The sequence below is a fragment of the Momordica charantia genome, assembly GCF_013281855.1.
Source record: "Momordica charantia cultivar OHB3-1 chromosome 8 unlocalized genomic scaffold, Mcharantia_2.0 BLBB01000008.1, whole genome shotgun sequence".
Classification (NCBI taxonomy): domain Eukaryota; kingdom Viridiplantae; phylum Streptophyta; class Magnoliopsida; order Cucurbitales; family Cucurbitaceae; genus Momordica; species Momordica charantia.
In genome coordinates, this window is record NW_028275166.1 from 33,169,542 (window position 1) to 33,191,649 (window position 22,108).

The 22,108-nt window shown below is 31.6% G+C and overlaps 3 protein-coding genes across 6 annotated transcripts; 1 reads left to right on the forward strand and 2 right to left on the reverse strand.

The window, feature by feature from the left end:
• Positions 1 to 305: 305 nt before the first annotated feature.
• LOC148209936 (AT-hook motif nuclear-localized protein 20-like) lies at positions 306 to 1,922 on the forward strand. Of its 2 annotated transcripts, XM_088126861.1 has the most exons (3): positions 306 to 483; positions 624 to 1,063; positions 1,216 to 1,922. In XM_088126861.1, the coding sequence occupies exons 2-3, from the start codon at positions 697 to 699 to the stop codon at positions 1,719 to 1,721; spliced, it is 873 nt and encodes a 290-aa protein (XP_087982987.1). In that variant the 5' UTR covers positions 306 to 483; positions 624 to 696; the 3' UTR covers positions 1,722 to 1,922. The 2 variants fall into 2 exon arrangements, with proteins under 2 accessions (XP_087982987.1, XP_087982986.1); XM_088126860.1 differs by having other exon boundaries at positions 306 to 1,063.
• Positions 1,923 to 10,205: 8,283 nt separating this feature from the next.
• LOC111013165 (putative prolyl 4-hydroxylase 3) lies at positions 10,206 to 14,170 on the reverse strand. Its single transcript, XM_022287562.2, has 8 exons — positions 13,780 to 14,170; positions 13,603 to 13,684; positions 13,415 to 13,512; positions 12,874 to 12,971; positions 11,670 to 11,799; positions 11,402 to 11,589; positions 11,000 to 11,071; positions 10,206 to 10,458 (listed from the first exon to the last, which is right to left on the reverse strand). Exons 1-7 carry the CDS (start codon positions 13,983 to 13,985, stop codon positions 11,001 to 11,003), a joined length of 873 nt encoding a protein of 290 aa, XP_022143254.1. The 5' UTR covers positions 13,986 to 14,170; the 3' UTR covers positions 10,206 to 10,458; position 11,000.
• A 2,163-nt stretch (positions 14,171 to 16,333) lies between these two features.
• Positions 16,334 to 20,999, reverse strand: LOC111013116 (Methyltransferase family protein). 3 transcript variants are annotated; one of them, XM_022287494.2, is made up of 7 exons: positions 20,575 to 20,999; positions 20,348 to 20,457; positions 18,760 to 18,974; positions 18,587 to 18,660; positions 17,744 to 17,846; positions 17,445 to 17,587; positions 16,334 to 16,920 (listed from the first exon to the last, which is right to left on the reverse strand). In XM_022287494.2, the coding sequence occupies exons 1-7, from the start codon at positions 20,689 to 20,691 to the stop codon at positions 16,819 to 16,821; spliced, it is 864 nt and encodes a 287-aa protein (XP_022143186.1). In that variant the 5' UTR covers positions 20,692 to 20,999; the 3' UTR covers positions 16,334 to 16,818. The 3 variants fall into 3 exon arrangements, with proteins under 3 accessions (XP_022143186.1, XP_022143187.1, XP_022143185.1); XM_022287495.2 differs by having other exon boundaries at positions 18,760 to 18,836; positions 20,561 to 20,999; XM_022287493.2 differs by having other exon boundaries at positions 20,561 to 20,999.
• Positions 21,000 to 22,108: the final 1,109 nt, after the last annotated feature.

Genomic DNA, 22,108 nt, shown 5'->3' on the forward strand with positions numbered 1-22,108 from the left:
GTGGGGTGGGGACGGAAGAAGACAAGGACGTGCATCCCACCATCATAAGCGCATGCCACCCCACTCACAAACCCTAGAATTCCTAATCACCATCACCACTGCCCCATCTCTCCAAAATTCTATATTTTTTATTTCACAGAGAGAGAGAGAGAAACCCGATTAGCAGGTAGCCAAGACTTTGTCACACACCCATACTACCCCAACCACTCCCCCATTAAAACCCTTCAAATTAGGCCAAATACACACTCAAATAAATCAATAATTTATTTAAAAAAAAAAAAACACTCTCATAACATAACCCCAACATTTCTAGACAAAAATAACAAAATAAAAATCACTTCTTTATCTCTCTCTCTCTCTCTTCACATACTTTCTTGTCCATCTCTACTCTAGGCATCTCTTTGCCTTTTCTCTCCTTCCCTTCTCATCATCAGTTTGAAGCTCTCTCTCTCTCTCTCTCTCTCTCTCTCTCAAGTTTTCCCAGTACTACTTTCCCTTCTGCTTAAACTTCTATATTTACATCTCCCAAAACTTATATTAATTTAATCCATTTTCTAATCATTGATTTCTCTATGTTTTTCTTTTCCAACAATACCCTCTTCTTCTTTCTGTTCTCTGCGCAGGAAAAATCTGAAACTTTTCTGATTTTGAACTGAAAAAACGAACCTTTGAAGATCTGAAACTTTATTTTTAATCATGGCGAACCGGTGGTGGACCTCCGGCCAGATGGGTCTTCCCGGAGTTGATCACACGTCAACCAGCTCCTCCGCCATGAGAAAACCAGATCTAGGGATCTCCATGAACGACAACGGTGGACCGATAAGCAGCGGCGGCGATGATGACGAAGATAGAGACAACGGCGGTGACGAGCCTAAAGAAGGAGCTGTGGAAGTTCCGACCCGCCGTCCCCGTGGCCGTCCACCGGGCTCCAAAAACAAGCCTAAGCCACCCATCTTTGTCACTAGAGATAGCCCTAATGCCCTTAAAAGCCATGTCATGGAGATTTCTAATGGAGCTGACATAGCAGAAAGTGTCGCTCACTTCGCCCGTCGGAGACAGAGAGGTAAGCTTAAACTGATAGATTAGATTAAATTAAGTTAAATTGTAAGTGTTGCAATAAAAGATATTTACTTTGAAATTAGGTTAAATTGTTTCTCAATTCAAAATCTTAAATGGATTTGGGTAAATTTAATCTTTTATTCATATATTTAACAGGTGTTTCGGTACTCAGTGGTAGCGGCACGGTGACGAATGTGACGCTCCGGCAGCCATCTGCACCGGGTGCGGTCTTGACCCTCCACGGCCGGTTCGAGATTCTTTCTTTGACTGGAACTTTCCTCCCTGGACCGGCCCCACCAGGCTCCACCGGACTCACGATCTACTTAGCCGGTGGCCAAGGGCAGGTGGTGGGTGGCAGCGTCGTCGGTCCACTCACCGCTGCCGGGCCGGTGATGGTAATCTCCGCCACGTTTTCTAACGCAACGTACGAACGATTGCCCTTGGAAGAAGAGGAGGAAGGGGGCGGACGAGCACAAGGGCACGCATCGGCGGGAGGTGGTGCGGGCGACGGTTCACCGCAAGGCATCGGCGGCGGTGGAGTAGCGGATCCTTCGTCGATGCCACCGCTGTACAATTTGCCGCCGAATTTGCTGCCAAACGGCGGCGGGCAGATGAATCAGGAGGCTTATTCCTGGGCTCACGGCGGCCGGCCGTCGTTTTAAGGCTTCTGAAAAAGGTTAGAAAGTGATTTAAGATTCAGGCTGTTCAGTTGCAGCCATGGTTTTTAGGAGGGTTGAAGATAAAAAGATGAAAGATGGGTCTATATATTTCATGGTAGTTGATTACAAATATTCAGTGTGAAAAAACCCTTAATTAAATTGTTCTATGCAAATACAAGGAGTTAATTAAGTACTACTTCTATATTTAATTCCTTCTTCTTCTTTTTCTTAAATTTTTATTTTCATTTGCCTTGCGATGGGAATAAAAATAGGGAAAAAAAAGCAAATCCATCACTTTGAGATATAAAATATACATTAAATTCATAAGAACGTAACTATGGCCCATTTGATGAAATGACTTTGTTTATTCTAAAGAAATGGAGGCCTAGCTACTTAATTTAATTAACACTTTTTTCTATTCCATTATTTAGTTTTTAGAAACATTTTTTAAATCTTAAGTAAGTTTTTAAAACTAAAAGAATTCCAACAAAGAAGAGAATAGTAAACAAGTTTAATTTATAAATAAAAACTTACTTGTTCAGGCATATAAGTACTGATCAAATCATTGAACTCATAGTGTCTTTTTCTTATAAATTGTACCCAAATAAAAAATAAAAAGCTAAAGTTTTTAGGTTTAAATTTTAGCAACCATGACCTTTTATTTAACTTTGTTTGGTGTTGGATTCAAGGGAAATTAGGGTTTGATTCTTATTTATTGTCAAGAAATGAATTGCTTTTAAGCTATTTGTATATGATTGGATTTAATTAAAAACTATAACAATAATATTATAGCCTATTCTATATGCTATTTCATATTATATATGCAATATATACCTAAAACAAACATTTAACTTCAAGGTGTATTTTCTGAAAAGTACATGTTTATTTCGTGTTTTTTATTTACTATTTCTAAGAATCAATTAAAACATGTAATGAACCTAAACAAAATTATAATATCAATAAATAATTAATTATGTATGAACACAAAAAAGAGGCATGCAAAAAAAGGCAGAATATATTTTAAACTATTTCTTAAAATTGTCCTATTAAACAAATTTTCAGCATTATATAATTTTAAACATAGCCCATCTCATACTATTTGGAATTTCATTAAGCTTTTTGAATATTTTTACTTTCAAACTTTAATGACAATATTTTAATAATTTAAACTAAGGGTTATTTTATAACTCTAATTTAATATTAGTTACACCATATAATAACATTTATTTACATTATATTTATCTATATCTTTATGATCTTGCGTCTATATATGTGGCTTACCAAGATGCCTAAAATTGAAAATTTGTGAGATTAATATTGTCCCCATTTTAGCTTCATACCCCACTTCCCATTATCACCATTTGTTAAAAAGTAATTCTTCAGACTTAATTATCATATTATATTAACAAGAAAAAAGGTAGAGCAAATGGGTGGAGCTCCCAATGTTCTTTTTTGTTTTTTTATATGTAATTCAAACAAATCCTTATATTATTATTGATATTATTAAAATATACAATTGATGGGAAAAGAATTATAAAAAAATTGTTCATCAAAATTGATACAATATCATTTGTCGTTCATCAACCGAAGCATCCATCACAAAACCCATCATTAATTTTCTTCTTTCTTTTCTCTCTTTTTAAGTTCTAATAATATAAGAATAAAAATTCGAACACACCCCTCATAATTAGTTGAACTATATTCAACCTGATGTTGTAATATAGGATAAATAAGTTAAATACGAATTTAAATTGTACCAATTACATCGAATTATTTCTAAAAAACTAATAAAAGAAAATAAACGTCAGCTTTTTCGTGAAAATACAAGTGGGTCGAAAAGCAAAGAGAAATTTCTATAAATTAAGGGGGAAAAATGTGGGCTCGTGTAGCCTTGTGGCAAGGGTTAAGCAAACAAAAAGAGAGAAATTAAAGGTGAGAAAAACTCAAAGGAATTTAAGGAAAAAGAAGAAAATAAAAGAAAATTTAATATATATATATAGGCATTTTGGTGTTAAGTTTTTAAGAAAGTTAAGACCACACATATAATATAATTTAATAGAATGGTTTTGGTTTGTTGCATAGTGGGGGAGGAGTTTGGGGAAGGTGGCTAAGCCATCATGAAAATTGATGTAATTTATTTTATAGAGATGCAATTTCCCTAGACATTGTTGTTGAAGTTTGAGTTGTGACATAGAAACTAGTGATGGGATGTCATGTTCTTTCGATATTGTTGCTTAAATATCACTAATTTAAACAACACCCATCATCAAAAACTACTGAAAGAAGTTTCTCTTTGTTAACTAATTTAATCATATGTTCTATTTACATATATGTGATCTAAAATAAATAATTTGATCCTTGAATTAGTTTCTATTTTGGAAGAAATTTATATGTTTTACTACGAATATTTTGGAATACACAATACGACGAAAGTTGTAGGTTACGTCTGAGGGAGTTGTTGTCTCCTTATTGACCTCTGCCGTAGAATCAATTAGGAGCCGAGAGGCGGTTGAGTTTGTTTTGTGACTTATATTTTACATATATCTGATTAGGTAGCAAAAGTTGAAAAAGATATTAATATATTCTCAAAATTAGTATTCTTAAGACCAACGTATTAACATTATTTATGAGGTTACATCTGAAAATCAATTGGTAATATTTAATCAGGAGAGAAGTAGCCATATTTATTATAAACTTATATGTACCCTTCTTTTATAAATGTGGGATTATCCTTAACACAACGAGACAGATATGAAAAGAGGGAAAGCTCTGCACTATCTTTATTTCTTATATTTTTTTTCCTTTCAATTCTACACATATGAATAGGCAATTTTTTTTTTTTTTACAATTATTTTACCACATCTAACTTTTTCATTTGTTTTATATTTTTCAAACTTATACTTATTTCCAACTTTTATACATCTCTTATAACCTACCTTCAAAATCATTTCCGAAATCATATAGTCAATTTTTAAAAACTAAAAAACAAAATAAATTTTAAAAACCTATTTTCTACTTTTAAATAATTATCAAAACCTTCTTATTTTTCAAAAGTAAAAAATCGAAACTAAAACAAAAAAAATTGGTCAAAAAATTATTTATGGATGAAATTGTCCAACAATTGAAAAAAGAATATACGTCACACAAAACTTAATTTTTAAAAACAGAAAAGAAAACCAATTGAATCGAACAAACAAAACATTGTAGTTATATAGTCTTCTAAGCTAACTCTTTTTTTTTTTATTTAGCCTCCTAAACTAAAACTTAATCAAATTAATATATGTGGATCCGATGATTACGGTAAAGTATACAAATCAATAACAATGTAATCTGAGTAAAAGAACTTTAGGGTTGTCAACTTGAACTTGACTCAATAATTAAAATATGTATCTTCTCGACTGAGTTCAAATCTCACCTCAAACATATTATATTTTAAAAAAATGGAGAAGAAAGAATCCTAGGGTTATTTTTTTCCTCCTCAAATAAATCTAGGGTTCTTGGGGAAACAAACAAGGGAGGACCCTCTTCACATGGATTCACATGTCATTGCCTATGTAAAAACCTCCAAATATTTTTTTAATTGCTTTTGCTTGCAACCATTCTATTGGGTGAAGGTGGCATACTCCATGGACCCCACTCAAATAATCAAATGGGGATTTTTTTAATCTATCAATTTGATTAAAATAATATTGGTTTAAAGACTGGCAACAAATGGGGGATGGTACTATTTTCTTTCTTTCATATTAATTAATAGTACTATTAATTTATTAATTAATTTAACACAGTTTACATATATTTTTTTAATGTGCCATCTTTTTGAAAGTCTAACAAAAACCCAATTAGTTTATTATTACTTTGAAAAAGAATCCACAAAACCAGCATTAAGGAAATATGGACCACTTGATAAAGTCTAAGTTTTTGCAGAGAATTTTCTTTGTATTTTAAAGGAAACCCACAAACTAGAACAAAGAAAAGGCACAGCAATCTGCTTGAGTTTTGTATTGTGTTAATGGAGAATCATTTGTCAGCAAATTATGCCTTTAATTCACTTTTCTTTTCTTGTTAATTAATTAATTAATTGAATTGGTTGGTTGTTCTTTCAACTTTGAGAAAGCTTACTGATCTTTTGCATGGAGTACTACAAGGTGTGTGCCTAATAGTAAAATTATTTTAGGTAAAAATTCATTTTTTTACTATACTACGTACTTGACTCATTTTATCACTTGTGGAATTAAATCTTAAATTTGAACGAGTTTAACCATTTAATTATGAACACTCTTGTGTCTAGATTTGGCAAGGACTTGATATTTCTGGTTGGATGTTTAGAAAATAATAAATAAGATTTCATTCAATTGACAATTTGAGGATAGGTTTTGTACATAAACCCCTCAAAATTTAAATTTTGTTTTGTGTTTCACTCAAAAGGTCTTGTACCAATGGAAATGTTGTTTCTCATGTTTATATATCACTCATCTTCTCTTTATTTAATCAATGTAGGACTTTGATCACATTTCCAAGAATTCTCCCCTCGAACAAAGTACTATCAAGTCTCTCCTCAAATAGTTACTCATCTGTTCAACTCTTATCCAGGTTAACTCTTCTTCCCCAAAGCTCACCGTCTGTTCGATAGAGCTCAACCACGGATCATACCATGACTACCATCTTCTAAGATTTACCACTTTCTTTGTTTGGCACACAAGGATTCTACCAAACAAAGCTAAGTTAGAAACATTGTTCTTATACCATTTGTTAAGAATAACAGTATCCTCAAGTATCTCTGATCCACAATAGTATGATATTGTGCATTTTGAGCATAACCTTCGCGACTTTGTTTTTTGTTTCATCTAAAGGTTTTGTATCAATGAGATGTTGTCACATACTTAAATACTCATAATCTTTCTTTTAGTTAGTTAATGTGAAACTTTGGTTGCATTCCCAACATATAGTACGTATACTAAAGAAAAGTAAGAAAACATGTGAAAAAAATAGTTAGCTAAATATGTTTTGTTAATGAATTGTACCAAGAAAAGTAGAAAATTTATTTGAAGATCAATACTTCTTAAATATTAAACAAGCCCTAAAATAAGATTATGTTTGGAGATAATTATTAGTTAATTCTTATAAATTAATGATTTAAGGTGAATTTTCCTTTTACTATTAAATATTTGAAGTATATACACTATATATCTTTCAATTTCGTCTTCCATCTTTAAAAATTTAGGTCTCGGAGAATTTTGTAATTAAATTCTTTTTTTAATATAATATGTGAAGTGGGGATCGAACTCACAACCTCTTAATTAAAGATATATGTCAATTATTAGCTATCCTCACTTTAGCTTATAATTAAATTCTTATTCATATAATAACATTAAGAAATTAACACAACAAAAATTTTTATTAAATTCCTGCCATAATTTTTTTAAATATTATTTTATATGAATTGATATTTTCTAGACGCTAAATATATCTCACTCATTCTTACTTAATTTTAAAATTCATTTAGGTCTCACTGAATTAAAAACCCACATTTTTTTTTAGAATAAATTAAAAACCCACTTTGTGAGGTACTATTATTACATTATGTTGCATATATATAATCCCATTAAAATAAAAACCTATTTGGTAAAGTATACTATGGTAGGGTAGAACGCTCTAAATTTTAGGATTAAAATATTTATGAAAAGTAATACTAAAAAAATAAAGTAAAACCATATTAGCAAATAATTAATTTGTTAGTTTGTTAATATTAAATAACTTGTCAACTAAAAATAATATTGAACAATCAAAGTTAATATTAAAATATAAGTTATAAGTAGTTATTAAAATTAATTAGATACAAACAATAGGATTTTCTTTTCTTGAAACAAAACAATATGCTACTGTTATTTGTTTTAATAGTTAATTGTTGGTGAGTTAAAAGTAAAAGTAATAAATATTGATTAACTAAACTAAATAAATAATGTTTGCTATATATTTTCTAGATAAAAGAAAAACTTTTACTATCTCAATAAGTTAAAAGTACTTATGTCCAAATAGAATAAGTTAAAGTATTTATGTCCAAATAGAAGGTTATAAATTTGAATCCCTTCATCTCATCTCATATTGTATTAAAAAAAATATTTTGTTTCACCAGAATAATTATTTTCTCTAAAATTTATGAAATAAGTGGATCCTTCAAACATTAAAATAATAATAATAAATAAATAAATAAAAAGAGGAAAACTTTTCAAACATAACCAATGTTAAAAATATCACTAATATCACCATCGACCTTTTTGTTTTTAAGAAAAATATCACATTCAATCTGTATCAATATTCATAAGAGTCTATCTCAAAACCAATCAATAATGAGAAGAGTAGTCCATGTATATTATAAACTTTGTTAGATCTTGTTTGGGATTTTTAATAATATCTGAATATATACCTTTATAAATTGAATATTTGACAAAAAAACTTTAAATAACGTTATTAAGAATTATCTGTCGAAGCAAGTGGATAAGGATAAATAATTCGCCAATAGCCTTAATTCAACTAGTTGAACTATATTTCTCGATAATAAAGTTGAAGCTTCGAATTTTCATTCTGCACATGTACTTAAGACTCAAAAAACAAAAAATCAAAAAGCATTTAAGCTCTATTATTCCTTTCTTTCTCCATTAATTATTCCATTTTCTATTGAAGGTCTAAATATTCTTTTCAGACATTAGGAAAAGTAAAAGTGAGGTATTAACCTAATAATCCCTACAAGATATATTATAATTAACTTTACACCTCTACTCCCATGCTTTTGACAAAAGAATTCACTTGTTTTTCTATACATATATAAATATATATATAATAGGTGGGGATGAAATTTGAACTCAACACCTCTTAAAATATATGTCTTAACTAATTGAATTATATTCAAATTGATAAAAAGATTCACTTGTTATTAATAAATAAAAATGAAGAAAAATACAAGTCAAAATGTTCCCATTTCTGCCGTCATGAACCTAAGCGATAATTGGTATGTATATTATTGTACTAAAAGAAAGTTCAAAATCCTAAATTTTAGGTTCAAATCTAGTTCTATGAATTTTTAGAATTATTTTAGTTTTGAGTTTTATTTGTCAATAACAATTTAGCAAATAGATAATGTGACTTCAAAATACGTGTGTTAACATATTAAAGTGATATTTGAGTGGACGTGTATTGAGGTAAGTTAGTTCATATTAGTATTAGGTAAGATTTCAATATCGATGTTAATGGAAATATCAATAAAATGTCGATGCATGTGAATAGATATAATTCCAGAAATATTATAAAAATAAAAAATTCATAATACATATTTAAATTTACAAATAAACATTTAATCTTTTTAAATAAGTTAAAAATATTAATATTTAATAATATTCCCTTAATATTTTATTGATATTTTTTACATTTTGTCGCTTTTTTTTTTACAATGTTGATTCACCCCTCTTATGTCCACAAAATATGTTGATGTAAATGTCAAACATATCGACAAAAATTAATATCCTAGTATTATAACAATGCTTCATTGTCACCGCTCTCCCTCCTCAACATATAGGAGAGAGGAGAAATTTTTTATTATTAATAATAAATAAATAAATAAAAGCATGTCAAAAAGTTAACGGTGAACGGCAGAAGAACGATTAGAATTTCTTACTAATGGTCACTAATTGGGTCAACAAGAAAGCCTTGTTTTAGTATTAAGTGAGTGAATATAAGGTTTGGAAGCTTCCTTTCCCAAAGAAATGTCAGATTCTTTCTTTGGTGTAATTTGCATCGAGCTCTTAATACTCACGACAAGCTACAAATTCGACTGCCTTCTACCTATATCAGCCCAAATTGGTGTGTCCTCTGTAGATTATCTATTGAATCTTCCCATTAAGACTGATTTCGTACCTCTAGAGTCTATCGATATCGAAAATTTAACCAATATGAATATCCACGAACAATTTCAAAAACAAAAAATGATAATCTTTTTCTTTTATCATCGTTAGAGATTGTAAGTTCAATCCCCACCCTACATATTGTACTAAAAAACTAGTGAATAAACATAAATAATTATCCAAAAAAAACTTTAAAATCTTATTTCCTTCAATTCTCTTAAAAAAATAAAACACTAATTTCCATCTCATTTCTTTTAACCCTTAAATATTTAAATATTTCATTTTGACCTCAACTTTCAAAGTTTTTTAATTTTAATCTTTAAACTTTATATTAAAAAACAAAATAAGTGTTAATAACGTTTTAACAAAAGTTTTATGTTTTAGAAAAATTTGAAAATGAGAAAAAAAAATTTGCTGTTTATAAAATTTCTACACAATTTTCTAAAAACTAAGAAACGATAAATATGTTCAGTTATCAAAACAAACAGGAAACAAAAAACAAGAAACGAGAATGTTACCGAACAAGTTTTAATCTTTCAGATTTGATTAGTTTCACAAAAATTAAAATACAAACAAATCATAGAATGAAAAGTAGACAAAAAACTACATTTTTTTCATGAATTACTTTCTGTGCATACAAATTAAGCAGTAACTATACAACTCAACTCAAGCATGCAACTTTTCAGAAGGTGAAAGATTAAGCAGCAAAAGAATTACATATAAAAAGTATAAACAACAATCTTCTTCTTCGTCTTCTTCTCCCTTTCAACATGAGCTTTCGTTAGAAAAATAGGCATTCTCTCGACTTCCTAACTATCCACCAACGAATGTATTTTAATTATTCCCTGAAAGTTGGAAATGGTCTCCCTTAAAATCATGTAAAATATGGCATAAAATCATACAAAAATTCACATATCACATATTGCTAATAAAATTTAATGGCCAATCATTGTAACCCATTAACAAATCCAGCATTTAAAGTTATAAAAAATAAAAATAACTAAAGTATGCATATAATATTTGACTATCTTACTACCCTGAATTGACTCAATATCCTTAAATAATCTCTTTAAAAAAAGTATATATCCATTTCTTCAAATTTTTTATTGTTACATTATCTTCAATACTATGTCTTTTCATGTGTAACTTTTATATGCTAAATAATTATTGCACACTTTCGAGTTCTATAGAACTATTTCACTTCAAAAAAAAGAAAGAAAGAAATAAAGAAGAGACCCATTAAATTGAATAACTAAAGTCAAAGGAAAAACAGTATTTATTTGCTCTCTAACTTAACATCCGTATTGGTGAGAACTATATTTATACCAAAAGAAAGGAGAAAATTTTAAGGTTTACCAAACTGTTACAAAGAAATATACTACTTACCTCACGAGTATTTGTTAACATGCATCCACTTTGTACATGACCATTTGTTCCCTTTTATTACAGGGCAAGCACCTATCACAAAAATGTAATTAGTTCTCCTTAATAATTATTAAAATGCGCCCAACTCTTGAGCAAAGGCATATATAAAACAATCAAAATTGAATCCAAAAGTTGATGGTTTGATCAGTTATATAATATATATATATATATATATATATATATATATATATATAAAAGTTCCAGGGCCAACATATAATTTAAACTTCATTTATGTTATACTGTCCATCCCGCCCCAAAAATGCTTGTTTTTAATTTTCTACTATTACAAATGTAAATAGCAAACGATAAATTTGAAAACAGAGGGGAATATTCAAGATTTTGATGACAGTAAATATCACTAACCATGCAAACTTGTAGGATCTAAGGAAGCATCAGGCTTCATGCTCCAGAACAATAACGCATCCCCCATCTTTGGTTTTACAGAAAGTCCACCTTTACCACATTCAGAAAGCTCATTCCACCATGGCACAGAGCTGAAATTTCCTTTTGCAGCCGGGAACACCGTCTCGCCCCCTTCTTCAACATCCGACCTGCATTCGTATTGGTAGCAATTTAGAGAGATAATTATAGAGGGTCAGATGAATTAGAGAGATATCAAGTAGAATCTTACAAATACATGAGAAGGGTGGCCATTCTTTGGCTTCCTTTTTTGATGTTGTACTCATCAACAAAGTAATCATGGTGAGCATCATACTTCTGCCCAACTTCATAGTGCAGAATTTGAAGTCCTTCTCCATGCTCTGCTTGGAATACAAATATATTGAGACCAAGGATGTCAGTGACATCAAGAAAGCATCAAAACAAGTAAATGAATCAAAGCACGGTTTGGTTTGGGGTCTCAAAACAGAAATGGAGACAATATCACATGAAACTTAGCTACGTTTTTGGATTAGTAAGCTTAAAGTTTAAATATTTGGTTGCACTGATGCATATGTTTCAAACAGATCAGTTCCTTTTCTTTTATAAGTAGGTCTTGGAGGCAACCTACAAATCTCTAAGAGGGTTTCACCCACCTCAAACCCAACCCCGAAAGACAACAAAAAAATTTTAAGTTATTAAGTTTTCAATTGAGGCTTAAATCCAAGACCTTAGAGAATATCTCCAAACATTTCAAACCTTTACGTTTACCCTTGGGGTAAGAGACTAATTGCCATAATTTAAGCAAATTCGATGTTTGGCTTGATCAGTACCAAACTTCTTGTGGGAATTATGTTTCAGTTGTCAAATCTACAAGGAAATAACTTGTAAAGATTGATGGTGCTGAATACATCAAAATCACTCTCCATCCACATATTACATAAGGACAAAGTCAGAAGGACAACTTGTTCCAAGAGATAAGTCAACACATAAAAAATAACTCTTTAAAAAATTATAAAAACTTGTTCTAACCACTATTACCAGGCAAATAGGTAGGAATTATTTATTTATTCCTTTTTTTTTTTTTTGATAACTGAGAGCCGGAGCTTTACTCCCCTGTACCCAGGCAGTGACCGCCCTAAAGTCCGGACCCAATAGACATCAAGGGTTTTTGGTATTAAACTCACTAGAAGATCCGAACCTGAAGCCTCTAAGCCAATATGACTAAGAGACCACAAGTTCTTGCCAACTGGACTGCCCCTTGTGAGCAAATAGGTAGGAATTATAACAATAGGATGAACAAATTAAACATTTGGTGTAACATAGCACAGCGGGCCCATCTGGTAGAAATGCTAGTTTCAATTAAATACTTGTATATGTCACAGGTTACAGAACAGAGTGATAATAAATGCATGAGAAATTGGAAAAAGAAATAAGTAATCTTTAGAATTCTTTACCTATAGGAATGAATGTAAAGTCTGCAATTCTTTTCTCTATGTTCCTGATGATTCTGTCCTGCCCTCTACTCAGAAACATACCAGAGCTGGTGCGCACCCTGCGAACATTATATTATGTAGCAAATCAACTAAAGTTTCCCTTGTTTATTTGTAATTGTATTGTTATACCCTTCTTTTATGCTTTCTCCGTAACCATCTTTTTCACCTAAGGCGTATGTGGCCGGGTTTTGACCAAATCAATTATCTAAACCAGCCGCCTAACTCAAACCAATTTATTATTTTCAGTTTTAGGCTTTGAAAAACCGAGCCTACTATAAATATACTTCAAACCGACCAAATTTCAGCTGAATCTACTATATGCAGCCACTTTCGGGACTTACCTCCCTCAAATAAATCTACTTTTAGAGAGACCATTGATCAGAAAGACTATTTATAGATAAATCATCTTTAGAAGATGAAATTATTACAAAACTAACCTCTATCTTTGTTCGTAGTCATAATTGACAAACTCTACTGGTATGTAAGAATGAGAAAGACAAACCTGCTATCCATACTCTTGCCAGTTTCGGAATCAATCACAGTTGACTTCACCATACGAGGCTTTGCAAGACTAATTAAGTACAAGCACTCTTCCTTGGACTGTTCAAAAGCATTCCAACATCAGTAAACATTTAAACCAAATGACAATAAAATAATAATAATAATAATAATAATTACTCTAAAACATACCAAGAAATTGTGATAAATGAAAGCCCTTGGCTCCCAAGAAATGACCTCAACCCACTGCTCCCCTCTCTTCCCCAACCCCTCACTTCAACAAGACCACAATCAAAATCGCAATTAATCGATACTGCCAATAACAAGCTGAAGAAATCAAATCACTAAACATTGCCGAATCGGGAGTACCTCTCAACGGCTTTACGCCTGACGGAAGCGAGACGGTCGGGTAGGTTGGGATCAGAACTTTCGGGAGGAGAGAAGAACCGGAGAGCGAGAAGCATGGAGAAGCCGAGGGCCAAAACGAGAGCCATGATGATCTTGGAGAGCTCTAATGTGGACCATTTCCTGCCGTGAAAGTTAATCTTACCGTATTTCCCTTTGGACACCGCCATTGACGAGACGAAGATGCTTCAATTCAATTCTGCTGCGGAAGACGAAACATAGATGAATATATACAATCTGGTGTTGAGGAAATTCTGCCATTGATGACAGTGGGAGAGAAATTTGTTGGTATTGCCCTTTGTGTGCGCCCACAGACTGTGAAAATGCGTTGTTTGCTTGAAGCTGTTTCGGTGGGAAGAAGACCGAGAAATTAAGGAGGTTGTTTTTTTAAATTTTATTTAATTTTTGCGAGTGTGACGTAATAATTGTACTTAAATGGATTCAAAAGAAAAAAAAAAACTCAAAAAATTCGTAAAGGTTTGAAATTCTTATTACTAATATTATTTCTATAATATTCCTATTTTCTTACCTTTAGTCGATTATTTTACTATAGGATGGAATGTCTATTCACCTCGCCTCACGTGTCGACGTCGAAATTATGAACATATGAAAATGTTGATAGAAATTTAAAACTATATCTTTAGTGATATTACTTATCAATATGATGACAGTGAAGCTTAAAGAAAAACAATACTTTTCTTTTAAGTATTTATAAGAATATGGTAGTTTTGATGAGGAAGGTTTAAAAGAAACATCTTAAATTTTTAAATGTTCTGGCACAAAAAATTATTTTAATCTTTTTCATCCATTTTTTAATTAATTACTTCAAACACTCCTTGGTATAGATGTTTATTGATTGATAAAGTATCCCAAAACTGCCGATTTATATTTTTATTCCCGTACTTTTAACTTTTTTTCCTTTTAACTTTTGCAATAATGAAACGTCACTTTTGATCTCTGTATATCATTTTGGTCTCTTATTATTTATATTCATTTCATTTTGTTTCCAATCACATATTTAGCACAAAAACTACCCTCAATAAATTTCTTGAAAAGTGTAGCTAAAATTTTGTATTAAATAGTTTTCATTGCGTATAAAATTTGTATTTAAATTTTACAAACATTGACCAAAATAGACGTTTTGAAATTACATATACTAAAACGAACAAATGTTAAAAGTACAAAACCAAAATATAAAATATAATAATCGAGAGGAAGGAAAGTAGAAAACCCAAAATAGTATTTAAGCTTTAAAAATCAATGGTAATTGTTAGGGGACAAAAATAATCTTGTCACGTATAGAATAGTAGAACATTGGAAGACCACGTCTACCCAAAAAAGTCAAAGGAACACCCAACCTTTATACTTAGTCATGGAACCATCTAGGTAAAGTTTCATTTGACTAAAGGTTTTGTCCATCTCCAACCTTGCAAACCCGACAAACTGATCTTCCTACAAACTATCCAATAGCACAAATCACCGACCAAACATCTTGTCTAGCGCTTACCCTATAAATAGAGGGTCACACTCCACGATATCAAAATATGACATTAAATCTCAATATTAATATCAAATATCAAATTTATATTGATTTGAACATTGGACCGATGAATGTTCAAGCTCATTTCCAGTCACCTACTCAGATCAATTCCGACCTTGACCAAAAATCTCCATGAACAATAGCTATTGAATTGAATTTTTATACCACAATCAAAATGGGAGACGTTGTACGGTGGGCTGCACAAGGTTTTTGTTATACTTGACCTTGGGAGGTCGTACAACTCTTCCATTCAAGCTAAAGGTCTTCACATTTTACTTATTAAAAAAAAAAAGTCTTCATATTTTTTTTCTTTTATTTCCACCCTGCAAACCACAAATAATTTTTTGGGCCCATGTTTGTTAACTATTTTTTTTTTAATTTTCTATTTTTAAAAATTAAGTTTATAAATATTTCTTTGTTTTATAATAAAAATTATTTCTAATACAAGATTTATTTTTTTTGAACTAAAAAAATAATTTCAAAAACTTTGTTTCTTTTTTAACGTTTGGCTAACATTTAGAAACGTTTAAAAAAAAAGTTGAAAAGGCATATTAAAGAAGCAGCTAGAAATCAAACATAATTTTCAAAAATAAAACGCCAAAAACAAAATCAACTACATAATTCTTGAAGATAATTAACGTTTGGATATAATTATATCGGATCTTGTATTTTGTATTGTAGAGAGAGTTATTTTAAAAGAAAAATTACATTTAAGTCATCTACATAAATCACACCTCAATCAATTAATAACCAAGATTTCAAATATCAATGAATATTTATAAAAAATCATAAAAAATTTCACCATCTTTTTAAGTGTAAACATTCTTAATAATATTATGTTGACAATAATGATATTTTAGCAACATTTCACTATATTTCATCATTGAAAATATTGATGATTGACATGTCAGTGAAAACTTAGTACCCTAACCATCATAACGACAATAATTTGCAAGAAAAACAAATGCATTTTTCCAATGAACTTCAAAACATATGTATTTTCATAAAAAAATTCCAAACGGTCAATCTAAACATAGCTCAACTAATTAAGTATATATCCTTAGTCAAGAGATCAGAGGTTCGAATCTCTACCTCCACATATTGAGGTCTACCTCTAGCATCGTGCCCGTGGCCCACTCATTAATTCCAAGGATACTTCACCCACCGGTCTTAAAGATAACAAGAGTTCTAAAATATCAAGTTTTCACCTATGGGCTTAAACCCAAAACCTTGGAGGGTATCTCCAAACATCCCCTTGCTAGTTGCTACTAGGGTCACCCAAGGGTTACATCACCCATCCTCATCACTCATTCTCTTTCAACTGCTGGCTGCTATATATATCTATGAAATTTCACAATCACTTCCCAAGAACTCCAAACATCACAGGACAGCAGAACAGTTACCAGAAGGGCTTGAAAAAATTCCTCTGAAATGCTCTGCTCTGTGCCTTTATATCACATGATTCATGAGACAGGCTTCTGAAATTTTCCATGAACCCACACCCGCTCCATGCTCTTTCCATTTCGACGATTCGAGGACCTCACACAACAATATTCCAGCTCGAGCTGCAGTCACAATCGTGCTATAAAATTAGCCATGACGGTATCGATCATTTCATCAACTCTGAAGTGCACGTAATATAAGGTGGGTAATACAAGAATGGTGACAGGAAGAAGCCATATAACCATTTGCCATCGGTTCGAGTATAAAACTATATAATTGTAAACTTTTAAAAGTTTTGTTCATTTATTCAATGATGAGTATATATCCACATGAGAAGGGAAAAAAAGTGTAAATAGGTGAGACACTAAATTGAAAAGTATTAAAACCCAAGGTATTAAATTGAGACTTTCTAAACAATAAGGATTAAATTGAAAAAACACTCCACCATCAGGGACTAATTAAAACATATATTTAGCCCCAAAAAAATTGTCTAGAACTACCTCTAGTATTATGACAAGTGTTGAGTGTCAAAAAAGATTTGGAATTCTTGTTAAATGAGTAACAAAAAAGATTAACGGCAAGAATTAAAATTATTTTTATGCGCAAATTTGAGAAACTAAAACAAAACATTTGACAGAAGAGTTACCTCAATAAAGCCTGCAGTGACGAACAAATCTCTCAATGTATTTAAGCAGAAGAAATAAGAACGTGTTCCATCTAATCTAACATACTCCCTGAATCCCACTCTTTGATCTGGCCTGAATCGAAGCATAGTCATATCATACAGACCTGAGTTTCAATAAATCGAACATCAATCAGCAGGAAAGTTAGAACACATTAGACGTGGCTAGAAGGAGTTAAATAACTGAACTCTTGTAAATTTTTGTCACTTATTATCTAAAAGAAAACTAGAATATCGTCCTCAGGCTACCCCTAATCGATTACCATAATCCCGAAAAAAGAGCAGGCCTCCGGGCTTCAAAACCATAAAGCATTCTCTGATTGATGCTGGCATCCTCTGGAGAGGCACTGCTGATAATGTAAATATCTGAAATAGTGAATAGCCAAAGAATCATTCAACTGTTATTAGATTACCAAGAGACCATTAAGACTTGCAAATTAATGATGTTAACAAAATATTGGTTTTACCCTTGGTGGTGTTGGCTAAAAGATTTGGCAAAGTAGTGAAATTAATACCTCAAGTATGTTAAATTTTCATTTTAATAAAAAATTGTGGCTGGCTAACATTATTTCTGGTCTGACAATACTATTTTTGTGGATTGGATTTACAATTTTTAGATAGGTTCATACATCTTATTACTAGGATATTAAGTTTACATGTCAACATTTCCATATGTCCTTGGGTTTGACATCAACACATGCAGGGAATTGACACTTCTATAATATCGTTAAAAAAATTCACAAAATATTAAAAAATATAAACAAAATATCACTAATATGTACATGATATCTATAATAAGAACTTTAACACATTTAAATAGGATTAAATGCTTATTCGTTGATTTAAATATTTTTTAGGAATTGCTTTTTTTATAGGAAGCAGAGACTATTAATAAAGAAGGAGATACGCAGCCTGTGGACAGAGGATGAGGAGACCCTGTAAAGAACTAATGAACTAATGAAGTGTAGCCTTCCAATCTCGAGTCATCATAGCAAATAATTTTTATTATTATTTTTTGGAAGTGATAGTAATCAAATTTTGAAGTGTATAATTGAAGACTTGTAAACCAATGCCATGGATTAACTTGAAGTAAAGGAGGTACATACCAGCGTAAGAAAATCAAACCCACCAATGCAACATCCACTTTCTGCTAATGCAAATGAATCGGTGGCTTGAGATCCTTCAGTCTCAACAAACATAGAGAAAGATGAATAAGGGTGTCAGAAAAGCAATAGCTTGCAGTTTTAGTTATGTCTAAAGGGATTGGCAAAATAACAACCTGGAGTAGTACAACTCGGCTGCAGTTTCAAAGTGTTTTCGCGGCACGAATTGCAGGCCAACAATGTTGGAAACTTACTAATAGAAAAATCACAGCAGAATGGATGGAATCGATCATTTACAGATGCAATACCAGTACAATTCAAAATCTCTTTTGCTCTGTCAAGAGTTTCCGTGCTACAATCGCAAGCATAGACAACAATGTTCTCGTTCCCACTACAAAGAAAGTAATCCTTTGTAAGGAGTTATGAGACTGCTGCTGCCTGCTGCAATTAGCCTTCACTTACTAATGCATGAGATAAAGGCCTAACAGTATGCAAATGCACTGAAAGCACTGTGATGTCCATAAAAAATTGATAATGCTTCCCTATAGATTGGACAATACAAGAATCTCTTGTTGCCACCATTAAGTTTCTGACAAGTGGGAGAGATGAACACAAAGAGGGAGAGAGAAGAGAGATTTTTTCTTTATCTCAAAAGAATAAATAGCAGTCAAAAATTTTGGTGGTAGGCACAGTCAGTACGAAAATATTATTCATAAAACATTTTTAAGGTTGTTCTCAAGTCCATAGTCAAGCCAACAGAAGATGCACCCATAACATCTAATAAGGTTTCATTAAGGAATATCTATGATTCTACACACGAACAAAATTTGAAGAAAAATGTAAAGAATGCATCCAATCTTTCATCTAGGAAGCGAAGCTAGAGAAAATGACACGCCCATGTTCCAGTCTAACTGGTTAAGGTTTTAAAATCAAAAGGGTATTTTTTGTAGACCATTGGTAAATGGCCCAATTTGGCCACTCCATTATTAGAATTTTTAAGAAGCTCTATCTAAACTTCATCGAAGAAGCAACTAAATATCAATTTAATCGAAAATTTTCTCCGGAACATGAAAGAGTTAAACGTTATCTGTGTCTTGAAAGACAGAGAGATAAAGAAAACCATCACAAACATATATCTTACCGGTGATAAAATAGATAACTTGGATGGAGTACGATTTACGGTCTAAAACCAAATGCTGAAAAGGAAGTGAAGGATAAGTTCTCCCATGTATATGTGAAGGATTCTAACCAAATAAAGGAGAGATATAGATTACATTCATCTCCTAAAAATGTTCCTCTCACTCCTGAGCGAAAGCTAACCTAACCACAATATCACATTAAATCATTAAACAACCCAAAAATTTAAATTGATGAGTTATGGTAAATTTATTTCCTTTTTATAGATATTTTAATCCCTTCATATTATATTAAATAGAGAGCAAATGACATTACATAGGTTCGAATGTAGAACTTTTTGCTCCGATGCCATTAAACCACCGATCTAATTTTTTTATTTTATAGGTACTTTAACATATCATACCTTGAAAGAGGTGTGGGAGTAATTTAGACCTAGACCATGCAAAGATAAGCCCAAAAACCCGGGTATATACCGAAGAAATTTAGGGAGATGACAAAAAAATGTGGAAAAATCAAGCATAATTTATAAGAACCGGAGTTCAAAAATGAAATGGTTATAGCGCCTAAGCAACTCATCAACACCATTAAGAAGTAAAGCTGGGGAAAAGTTCAATACGTTAGAGTTACCGCAAGATTGGAAGAGCAGTGCTTCCATTACCGCAACCCACCTCCAAGAGTTTGGAACACTTCTTACAGGAAACCAATTCAGGGAATTCCTTCAACAAATATCGCCTTTCCTGAATCCAAACAAACGTACAGAACAAAAATCACAACCGAGCTGAGAAAAACGAAAAAGTTAGGTTAATACAAAATGTTCCAATGCTAAAGGGGAATGAAAACCTTGAAGAACTTGCCAGAGGAGTGGCGAAGGTGAAAGCGCTTCCAGGCGTCTGAATCGGCTTCGGCGGAAACAGAAGGAGAGCGATCGGAGGGCTCAAAGGGAAGCAAATGGTGTCGCAAAAACGGGTCATTCTCGACCCGGGTTCGAAGATCCTCCCAATCGAAGTCTTTGGAAAAATATTGAGCGGCTTCCCCCATTCACCCCCTTAGCTTCTTCTCCCTCCAATAATAATGGAGACTTAGGGAGCGAGCTTCGAAATTCAACTTTCAAATCAAGCAATTCTCCAGTCTCCACCAGAAAATCGAGCTGCTTCTAATACTTGAATTGCGCTCCAATTTTTGGATACTAAATTGAAGGAATTGATCGAAAATAATATTAAAGTGAGAAATTTTGTTAGAAATTTACGAATTTTAGAGATTTAATCATGTAAAAAACTTAGGCTCGCGAGGATTCAAGACTGTCGAACGGTATTATTCTATTATTTTATTAAAATTCATATCTCTTATATCTTTTACTTTTTCCAAAACTCACTTGTAGAAAATAAATCTAAGTAAGCTTGAAATCACAAAAATACGAAAATATTTTTCTATTTATTTTTTAGTACAATAAATCGAGGGTATGGAGATTTTAACTCCTTGTTATTACCGCTAAACTATGTTGGTTATCTTATCTTTTGTATTAATCAAGTTTAAATTGTGTAAAGGAATTTTTTTTTCTTTATTATTTTTTGTTAAAATTAGTGTAGCCTCAATTTGAACCAAATGTGAAAAATGCATCCATTATTTTAGTTCATTATTCAATTTAATAAAATTAAAAATTTGATATACAACTTATACTAAATGTTGAATTAATTTAATGATATTAAAAGTTTAATATAAAACTTCTTTTTAGAAAAACAACTAGAAAATTAAGATAAAACATCAAGACGTAATGAAGCTAAGGGCGGGTCGAACTTTCTAGGGTCATTCTTCAAGTCAAATTCAATCTTCTTGAGAGATCATTGCCTGCCTTCTTTGCCAACAAATGTGCAGCTTGTTGCCTTGATATTGACAAATTTGTATTGATGCTGAAAATTCCAGAAGTAATATAAAACTTGATACAACTTGCTAGGTTAAAGATTAAATGTTGAATTTTTACTATCCCTTTGGTTTCGATATGTATTTCTTATTTTGGTGGGAAGACAACATTATAAAGATTAGTAAACAATTAAGGTTGCCGATATTATCATAGTTTAACGGTTAAGACACCTTACTCTTTCCTTTGAGATCGGAGGTTCAACCCTCATTTATACATCTTTTGTACTAGAAAAAGACGATTCAACCTTAACCAGCTTTTGATTTATACATTCAAAACATTTAAATTTAAACCTAATTCAATGATCATATTCACTAAATACTAGGAAAGTTGTCTCAAAACCTAATTAACTTGGTTGGGTACTGCATGATTATTGAATTCTAACTTCAACATGTGAACTATGACCCATGAATAGTAGAATTAAAGAAACAAATTATTATTATGAATTGGATGAAACACCAAAGCCAAAAGAG